Raw genomic sequence first — 10,775 nt, 5'->3', positions numbered from 1 at the left:
CTGAAAAAGAGGAGAGGAAAGGCAAAGAAGGAGGAAGATGTTAGCCTGTGATCAAAACACATATTGCATTCTGCTATTTAGCCAAGATTTCCTAAAAAAATGCAATGTTTTCATAGATACATTTACACTTGTGAACAAAACCCATCTTATCCTCCAGTCAATGCCCTGTACAGATGCCTGGTCTAAGGCAGATAAAACCCCTGCAACTTAATTTTGTTTCCCAGTGACTATCTCTGATTCCCACCCCAACTTCAAGCACCTACCAAGTGCTTTTACTAAGGGCTGAAAATATTTCTGTGCATACTAACTTCTGTCTTCTCAGTGTTCATGTGTGAACGTTGCAGTACTGTCCCATATGAACACAATTCAGACACGTAGGGCAGAGGAGTAAAGAACACACAAACCTACTAAAACAATGTCTTCATAAACGAAATACACAGCCACTCCACTGGAAATTAAAGAAATATCAAATGTTTTAACCATCTAGCATAGAATTCCATCCTATACGTATGTTTCATGTTTACTTAAACAAACAAGGGTCTAGCCTTGCTGCAGCTATGTTTGGAAACCTGAAAAGCAATGTATTTTTGTTGTTAAGCCAGGCTTATGTTTTTTTTTCTAAAACCATTTCAAAGAAAAAAAATAGGAGCCCAACTTTTTATTTTGAAAGGCTCAGACTTCAACACAAAACACTGTCCTGGAATAAATGGAAAGGTGATTATTGATCCCAGAAGTTTGCTATTCACTATATGAATTGCTATTATGAAATTAGTTTAAAAGTTTCTAGAGGTGTTGCCCCACAGTACTCTGAGGTGGGAGACAACCTTATGCAACTTACTTGATAATCTGCATTTTCAGGCTGATCAGCAAATTTCCGAGTACGTGAACAGACTAGTGCCAGCCTGAGTCCAAAAGATTTGCCATGAATCAGCACCTTGGTGTTCACCAGGTGCTTTCCTGTGTTATTTACGGAGTATCGCCCGCCGCAGAGGTGGTTGTAATTAGCCATGAGGGAGAACCACAAAATGTTTGGTTCATATAATCATGCTGAACTTAATCAAAGCTTCTGGTGTAGCGGTAGGGTTTGAGTTCATATGGGAACTAATATGAAGCGTTGCCTATGGCTCAGGTTTAGCTGGAAACACTTGAGTATGGAGGCCTGGAAGAGCTACCCCATGAATGCTGGCACGTAAGATTGGAAAACACTAGTGCTTTATAAAGCAATAGGATTTCAGATGGTGGTGTCACCTGCTGTCTAATCTTTGACATCTCTAAAATGTCAGAAGATAACTCGGTGTCAAGGAATGAGACTTAGAGCAAAAAGAGCTCTGCAGGCCTGTGGTCACAGGGATGTTTGCTCAAAGCTCAATCCAAGGATTCTCACTTTAAGGCAAATCCCTCCTTTCCACTCTACCCAGCTTCTCCACAGTCCTATTTGTCTTGTTACCTACCCCATCAATGGCCACCAGCAATGCGTGATGCCTTGGGGTACCTGGGATAATTTGGGCCAGTGCTGGAGGAGACCACATTATTGCTTGTAGTCATCTACATGGCAGACAATTCTTGTTTCTGGTGGTATTTAATTTTGAAAGGTTGTATTCCCTATTTGAGACCAGGCTTTCTGTGGTGTGAGGTGGGATAACTCCACTGGACTTTGACGGTGTCTACCTGGGGAATTCACAGGGGAGCCCTGTCCTGCCTGAGGACAGCCGTTTCTTCTCACAGTACAACTGTGGTGGCTTTGCTATAGCTCATTGCACAGTCATATGCTCTCCTAGACATATGTAAGGCCTTCTGCTGAGGGAACAAGCCCATATTTTCCTTCTGATCACAGCGAGGTATCTTTCTTCCACTGAGGGATAAGCTATCTCAAGTTCACTACCTGAGACAAAACATTGTTACCTGAGAAGTAGAAGCATGGTCTCCATTAGCAAGAGCTTTGTGGTTCAGATTTATAAATTGTTTCCCTTAGATTATGTTCTTCTGGTATCTACAAGCTATTACTGACATGAAAACCAGGATGTCCTTTCACTGGGATTGTCCCACTTTATGGAAAAGATTCGCTGTGTATGAAGCAGTCACTGAGATGAGGGCAAGGTTTTGTACTTTCTATTCCCTTATACATTTTACTCCGTGACTATTTGAAGCAAAAACAGATTAACCGGCTCTGGGGCATGGTCCAAGTTTAATCAGGAGGTACCAGAGTCACATTGCCTGTTATTTCCTTTAAATATTCTCTGGGAAATAGAAGAGTGTTGAGAAAGAGGGGTGGTAGGAAATGCTCTCCTGCTCTTCCCCACCCTCCAGCCTACAGAGCAGAGTGGTGATCCCAGGGGAATGGACAGCTGCACTCAAGCTATGATTCAGTTGCCTAAACACAGGCATCTAATCCCATTTGTGAGCTCCAGAGGTGTCTAAAGCATCAATCCCAAGATGGCAGAGGACCTGCAGGAGATACACAGTCATTCCCAGTAGCAGTCCAAGGACAGGCTGGATACTTCAGGATATCTCAGTTTATACTAAGATGCATTTGCTTAAGGAGCTGAATCCTCCCTGTAAACCCTGATCCTTCTCTCTTAACTTCAGGTGTCTGCAGTACAGAGATCTCTGGCTGTACTCCGCATCTTCTTCCAACAGCCAATGGAAGGGAACAGGCACAGTCAGGGCATCATTAACTGGGCTATTTCAAATGTCTCCTTCAAGCTGGGATGAAATCCCATCCTAGACCTGTCTGTCTTGACCCATTCTCTATAAAAGAGGTCTGGACAGCTGCCTTCAAGGTAGGCATTTACATCTGGGTGGGTGAATTTACTTCTAACTTTCATAGATCAAGTATATCGACCACCTCCCTGACAAGAACTACCATAGGACAGGTATCATCACTTCATGATGTAGAACTTCCCAGATTTATGTTTGGTTATTCCTCTCAGCTCCCTCCCACTGTTCATTATGGCCAGTAAGAAAAGGTTGAAGGGAGATTGAAATAGGTGAAACTAAATGTCCTTACGGTCCTTCCAGCTTCGTTGTTGTGCCTGTTCATGGCTGATCGAGCATCTGGTCTGTTCTCGCGGGCATCCGCAAACTCCCGGGACACCATGCTCCCAAACTCCACGTCCTCGCTGCAGCCCCCCCATTTCCAGCCTTCCCCAGGAGAGCCCTTGTGGCGGGTGTCACAGCCGCAGATGGTGGCTGAGCCTTCGGCGCAGGATCTGGTCACCGCAAAAGCCACTCCAGCAGAGGCAATGGCATGGACAAAGGCTGATTCCCTGGTAGCTGTGAAAGAGAGAAATCAATGAATAGCGGCCAGTGAAGGGACCACGAGTGGCTTTGATCAGCCCTGTGAACACCTTCACTCGAAGGCATGGCAGAAGGCCAGGAAACTCTTCTCTTCCTTCTGGTCCAGCTTGGAACTACTCCAAAGACATTTTCTTATCCTAAGAAATAAGCTCCTGTGTAGGCAGGACCAGGCTTGATTCAAGACCACTGAGGTCAGCCAAGAAGTTTCAACTAAGGTCATCCTAAGGTCTTAGCACAGGGCCATGGCAAAACAAAAAGCAGGGCAAACCTGAGTTTCAGGGGACATACAGAAGATACTATATGGTACTTTGCAGGCAATGCACCACATAGTGATACCCTGAGCTACTGTCTTGGCTTTAGATGCACAGAATTTGGGCTATGTTCCTGGAACATGGAAAATGCAGGTATACACTTAATGATAGCCTCCATCCTTTGTGGTGGGACCAGCACCAGGTAAAGCACCTCTTCCTCCTTGACTGGGAGAGCTGCTGATGGCTGGAAGATAGGATAATGCCAGCATGGCCAGATACTCCCCAATCCTCACTATGTAAACTATACATTGTCCCCACCCTCCATCCTAAGGCCACCTTTTTTTTACCAGGCTGTCCAGTTCACTTAGAGACTGTGTTCAGTATATGACAACTTGCATCTATTCAAAGTTTTACTTACTTGCCCGATTACCTGACAAGGGGACGGGAAATGAGCTTTCCTTTTCTGCCCACTGCCTCAGGCTGGTAGGTGGGATCAGCCAAAAGATGTCATGGTTAGGGATTGAGGAGCCTTAGTCTCTGTGGAGACCTTCCTCCATAGCCTTTCATCCTAGCTGGAGCTGGGTGGGGAAGGGCAGCTCAGCATTAGCCTGGCTTTCCTGGGTGACAGTGCTTTTTTTCTACACTGTGCCAAAATGAAAACCAAACACTTCAAACTGGTTTTTAAATGAGGAATATATCAACATATCACTTTTTATTCCCCCTCCCCCAGTTTTGGTCTCATGAGATTTTGTCATTCACTAGAAATGACCCTGGAGTTCAACACCGCACCTCAGAAAATGCCACTGCAACGCTTTTTGGTTACAGCAAAATGACATTTTTACCACAAACAGGGATTTTCTCAAACCTCTGAGGTAATTCCAAGAAGACACAAGAATTCTGATAACTGGCCTCCCTTAACCACTCCCCCCACGAGGTCACCTTGTGCCTATAGACCACTTAGCCAAGAACACATGTTTCTGACACGTTTCAGATGGTTTGGCTAGGACAGTGTTGGAATATGAATGGATCCATCAAGGCAGAAGCTCAGGTTTTCAGGTGATGCAGCTTCATCAGCTTCTACTGAGCTTTGCATCAGCTAACGAGGTGCCTACTCAAAACCACTCAAGCCTTCTCTGCACTGTATTTTGCTGATCTGAGCTTTCTCTGAGCATTTTGGCTTAATCTTTGCCCTCTAGATGCTTCCAGGCTTTACTAACGTGAAGAGAGTTTAATACTCCAAGTCAAAAAGCCAACATGTTCTTGGGGAGAAATAAAAACTGCATGCTTGCAGAGAGGTCCCGGCTGGACTGAAGGCTTAAGCAAGCACTGGTGCAACACCACTTTTCTTTGGGAAGAGTACCAAATACAACAATATGCAAATCAAATAATGTGCATGAACTTACAAGCTGAAAGTATGAGCAATGTCCTGGAACATGTTCTCAATGCGCATCGTGAGATTAGTAAGTCACTGAGGGCTAGAACCAAAAAAGGAAAATGCAGGAACCTTCAGTTCCACAATGTGATTTAAAAAAAAACCTTGTTCAGCATCTGTCCACTCTGGAGGATCCCAGCTTCCTACAAAAGATGCATCATGCAGTTCATAAGCTGTGTGAAGGCTCAGTTTCTGAGCATGAACAGGTGAGTCCAGTTCTAACAGGACTGGGAACCTGGCATCTTGCCCTTGCCTAAGCCCAGGTGGGATCCAGAAATTGAAACTTCAGGCTTCATATAATGTCTCAAAGGGTATCAATGACCAGCCCTGGAGTCTCTGAAAGGCAAAGGGGAACTTCTCTTAGAAGCCATTCAGATAAGCTGGTGGGACAAATGCCATTACCCTCTGGTAGGGAGGTAGAGGGTATAGTGCCTGAGAATAACCGACACCCCTTCCACTTCCTCCCATTCTGGCCCAACTAATCTTGGAACCTTTTCATAGAATCCTAGAATGGTTTGGGTTGGAAGGGAACTTAAAGACCATCTAGTTCCAGCACCCCTGCCAGGGCAGGAACACCTTCCACCAGATCAGGTGGCTCCCAGCCCCGTCCAGCCTGGCCTTGGGCACTGCCAGGGCTGGGGCACCCACAGCTGCTCCGGGCAACCTGCGCTGGCACCTCATCACCCTCACAGTGAAGAATTTCTTCCTAATATCTCATCTAAATCTCCCCTCTTTCAGTTTAAAGCCATTCCCCCTTGTCCTATCACTACAGGCCCTTGTAAGACACCCCTCTCCAGCTTTCCTGTCGGCCCCTTTAGGTACTGGGAGGCTGCAATAAGGTCTCCCTGGAGCCTTCCCTTCTCCGGGCTGAACAGCCCCAGCTCTCCCAGCCTGTCTGCACAGCAGAGGGGCTCCAGCCCTCTGAGCATCTCCATGGTCTCCTCTGGACTTGTTCCGAAAAGTCCGTGTCCTTCTTATGTTGGATGCCCCAGAGCTGGACACAGCACTGCGGGGGGGGCGGGGGGGGGGGGGGGGGGGGTTGTCTCACGAGAGTGGAGCAGAGGGGGAGAATCCCCTTCCTTCACCTGCTGGCCATGCTTCTTGTGATGCAGCCCTGGATTTGGTTGGCTTTCTGTGCTGCAAGTGCACATTGCTGGGTCATGTTGAGCTTCTTCCACCAACACCCCCAAGTCCTTCTCAGGGCTGCTCTCCATCCGTTCTCTGCCCAGCCTGTGTTTGTGCTTGGGATTGCCCCGACCCAGGTGCAGGACCTTGCACTTGGCCTTGTTGAAGCTCATGAGGCTGTCAGGGTCCCTCTGGGTGGCATCCCTTCTCTCCAGAGTGTCGACTGCACCACACACCTCGGTGTCATCAGCAAATGTAAACTTTGCTGAGGGTGCACTTGATCCCACTGTCCCTGTCACTAACAAAGATATTAACAGTGCTGGTCCAGTATGGACCCCTGAGAAATGGCACTACTCACTGGTCTCTACTTGCACATTGAGCTGTTGCCTATAACTATTTGAGTGTGAGCATCCAGCTAAATCCTTATCCACTGAGCGGTCCATCCATCAAATCCATGTGTCTCCAGTTTAGAGACAAGGGAGTTGTGTGGGACAGTGTGGCTGTCACTGGTCACCTCCTTATTTTCCAGGTGCCTTAGCACAGCTTCCAGGAGGATCTGCTCCATGATCTTGCCAGGCACAGAGATGAGACTGACTGGCCTGTAGTTCTGCAGGTCTTCCTTGTTTCCCCTTTTAAAAATGGGGGTTATGTTTCCCCTTTTCCAGTCAGTGAGAACTTCACAAGACTGGCAAGACCCCTCAGATATGATGGATAGTGGCTTAGCAGCTTCATCCATCAGTTCCCTCAGGACCTGCAGATGTATCCCATCAGGTCCCATGGACTTGTGCACCTTCAGGTTCCTTAAATGGTCTCAGCCCTGCTCTTCTCCTGCAGCAGGTGGTTCTTCATTCTCCCAGTCCCTGTCTTTGCCTTCTGTGACTTGGGCGGTGTGGTTGGAGCATTTGCCAGTAAAGACTGAGGCAAAAATAGTTGTTGAGTACCTCAGCCTTCTCCATATCCCCGATAACCAGCTTTCTCATCTCCTTTCAGAGTGTGCCCACATTTTCCCTAGTTTTCCTTTAATCATTGATGTATCCATAGAAACTTTTCTTGTTGCCCTTGATGTGTCCAGCCAGATATAATTCTATGAGGACTTTAGCTTTCCTAACCTGATCTCTGGCTGCTCAGACAATTTCTCTGTATTCCTCCCAGGCTACATGTCCTTGTTTCTGCCCTCTGTAGGCTTCCTTTTTGTGTTCAAGTTTGTCCAGGAGCTCCCTGTTCATCCATGCAGCCTCCTGGCATTTTTGCCTGACTTCTTCTTTGTTGGGATGCATCATTTCTGACCTTGGAGGAGGTGATCCTTGAGTATTAACCAAATTTCTTGGGCCCCTCTTCCCTCCAGGGCTTTATCCCATGGTATTATACCAAGCAGATCTCTGAAGAGACCGAAGTCTGCTCTCCTGAAACTCAGGGTAGTGATCTTGCTGTGCACCCTCCCCACAGACTTAATGATCTCAAATTCCACAATTTCATGGTCACTGCAGCCAAGGCTTCCCTTGAGCTTCACATTCCCTACCAGCCCCTCCTCACTGATGAGAACAAAGTCCAGCATAGCACCTCTCTTCACTGGCTCCTCTGTCGCTTGGAGAAGGAAGTTACCATCAATGCATTCCAGGAACCTGCTTGATTGCTTATGCCCTGCTGTGTTGTCCCTCCAACAGACAGTGGGGTGGTTGAAATCCCCCATGAGGACCAGGGCTTTTGAATGTGGGGCTGCTCCTGTCTGTCTAAAGAGGGGCTCAACCACTCAGTCTTCCTGGTCAGGCGGCCTGTAGCAGACCCCCACTATAATGTCATCTGCCCTGGTCCCTGCCCTCCCTTTAATTCTGACCCGTAGGTTCTTGATTGGCTCCTCATCCATCCCCAGGCAGACCTCCATGCACTCCAGCTGGTCATTGACACAGAGGGTGACACCCACTTCTAAAGAGCCTGTAGCCTTCCATCAAGCCATAGGAGCCATCCCACCAGGTCTCAGTGATGCCAATAAGATCATGCCCCTTCAGGCACGTGCAGGTCTTTAACCCCTCTTGTTTATTCCCCGTGCTACGAGTGTTTGCATAGAGGCATTTAAGTTGGGTCCCAGATGAAGGTGACTGACTGAAGCTGCCTTTTGATATGCTGCTATGCCATGGACAGGAGAGGGAGATGATAATTCTTATTCTTCTTCCCCCTTCTGTCTGATGGCTGTAGCAGCTAAAGCATGCCGCTTGGGTAGGTTAGCCCTCATCTCTTGGGAATCACCCCTTCCTCTGCTCAGGAGAGACCTGATTGAGGCCTTTGGCTATCTGGGAAGGTTCTGTAGGTGCTGAACTGATGTTTGCAAATTCTGTGGAGAGGCACTGAAAAGAAAGCATCTACAGCTATGATGTTTGTGTAGAAAACCTTCTCTTGTGTGGGTATGAGAGGGGTGGCCTTGACTTGGAAGTCCACAGGTCATGGATCGCACCGGGACTTCAGCAGGAGCCATTAGCTCAAAACAGAGGTATTTCTCTGTGCGTATGTGTGCAGAGCTCACCAACACCCAGGGAGCTTCAGGCAACGCAGCCGGAGGGTCTGCAGAACTTCTGTATTCACCAGGACTTGGTTGCAGCTGAACAAGGAGTTAAGAGGACAGCCCTGGCTGTAGATCCTCCATCCTAAATCCCAGGTCCATTACCTAAGCTCTTCACTGTCGCTAGCCTCTACTGCAAGCCTACAACTCGAGGAGGGTTGTGATAGGATTTGCCATAAGAAGCACTGATTATACTTGGCTCTCCTCTTCCCAGAAAGAGCCTGATGCCTTTTACAGCCTGTGCACGCCGTAATCACTCCCCTGCTTTTGAAATGCAGCCACCCCTGGGGTGGAGTGCAGCCACCACTTAACAGCACACAACAGGAAGCAAATAGCATTGTATCTGATGGTAACTACCTGGGGAATGTAGGCAGGCAGAGCAAAGCAGCTGAGATCTGGCCCCGGGCACTGAGGTTAGGAGTTTGTCTCTTGAGAAAGTTGCAGCCGATCTCTTAATGACTCTACGAAATTAGGGCACTGGGTTTACAGCTCCTACCCCTAACTTAAGGCACCGAGTTCAATATTGACGCAGATGGAAGAGCGCCATTGCGTGAATCACGTCCTGCCACCTCCTAAGTTATAGGACTGTCCTCCGATTACTAAGCAGACCTGACCCTGCTGAGCTCTGAAGAGCTCCCCAGCCTGTAGCCGGAGGCAGTGTGGCTGCAGGAATGGAGGAGGAGTGTATAAAGATACAGATAAGCAGAAGGAAAGCATGCACTTGTAATGGAAATGAGGGGTTATTAAGGTGCCATATAAAAATGCAAGAGACTTCGCAAAGATAACAGGAAAGCGCAGTATATTTGTCAGGTCGCCTCATTCCTCTCTGGGTGGTTCTGGTAGCAGAAGACAAGCAGCTCGTTATGACTTGAAGAGAGCTTCTGGAAAGGCATCCGGCAAGAGAAGGTTAATAGGGACTCATGCCTCTTGGGGAAGCTGACTTAAGAGCATTTTTACCACTCTGTTTTCACCGCAGCATAAGGTCAGCTAGAAAATGTTGCCCATTTCTTCTGCTGCAAGCTCTGCCTTCAGCTTGTCTAACTCCTGCCTGCTCCTGAGTTTTCCTGCAGGGCTTAGAGACTTGGATGGCAGGTGCTGCCAGGTATGCTGTTCTGAACCCTTTTGAGGGAGTTGACTGTTAGTGAACAAGGGGCTGAGACGTACAGAGGGCCTGTAAGGATGCTTTGTAGCTGCCCTCTGATGCAGGGGACTCCAAGTCACTGGTCACTTCTGGAAATCGTTTCTTAAAGAGCCCAGACCATGAAGCTGAGAGCCTGAATGTCCTGTGCAGACCAGCTCCAACTACCCTGGCTCAGCAGCAAAAACATCTTGAGGTGCAAAAACCACAGGTCTGAGCAGCAGCAATATGACGATTGAGAGGCCCGAGGATGAGGTGACCTGAGATTTGATTTCCTGCTTCACAGGGCTTTTTTATGTGACTTTGGGAAAATCCTTTAGTCGGTCTGTGCTTCTGCTTCCTTACCCATACACCCGAGGAGAATCCTGCTTATCTCCTCGGGAGACTGCAATGCTAAATTCAGCAATGTCTTCAGAATTGTGGGCAGAAGATGTTGGAGCCAAACAGAGCGTCATCAAGTTGTGGGATGAAGAAGGCAAATGAATAACCACATAAATATCTCAATTGCCTTATATATTAAATCTTCTCTTGTGTGTTCTTCTGCCCAGACAGTGACCTATTTTCCCTGAATCTTTCTCTGAATGGCTAAATGATTAACCCCAGGTCAGGTAGATATCCCTGGGATATGTGGGAGGAAGGACTGTGGTGATGCAGAAGAATGAACATAATGGTTTATTTGGTCTTTAAAAGCTACAGCCCCTTTTACTACCTTCATATCCATAGCGCTGAGCCCTGTCACCCCCAGTCTTGACACCCTAAACCTTTCCCTCCTCCCCAACCAGTGGCCTGGTGGTAACAGCAGGTTCATGGGGCAAGGCAACACAACCCACCTTCAGATGTGTTGGGAGCTGAAATTGCAAGTCCCTTGTCCTGATCACAGCTTGAATAACTAGGTGGTATTTTAGAAAGGGGGCACTGCTGTTTCCACTGCCTGCTCTTAGAAAGAAAACTGAGATCTGTGCAGTCAAAGAAAGAAAG

At 47.6% G+C, this 10,775-nt stretch overlaps 1 protein-coding gene across 1 annotated transcript in view; it reads right to left on the bottom strand.

Annotated features, from left to right (window-relative positions):
• Positions 1-10,775, bottom strand: part of WNT3A (Wnt family member 3A) — a gene marked incomplete at its 5' end in the record, with an annotated part of 138,110 nt that overhangs the window by 73,272 nt on the left and 54,063 nt on the right. Inside the window, one exon of the mRNA XM_080387150.1 lies at positions 3,008-3,282. Coding sequence (XP_080243276.1) covers positions 3,008-3,282 — 275 coding nt within the window. The remainder of the gene's footprint in view (positions 1-3,007; positions 3,283-10,775) is intronic.

The sequence above is a fragment of the Falco punctatus genome (assembly GCF_963210335.1).
Source record: "Falco punctatus genome assembly, chromosome: 4".
Taxonomy (NCBI): domain Eukaryota; kingdom Metazoa; phylum Chordata; class Aves; order Falconiformes; family Falconidae; genus Falco; species Falco punctatus.
The sequence above is the reverse complement of the archived record's forward strand: the minus strand, read 5'-3'. Positions and strand labels throughout refer to the sequence as shown.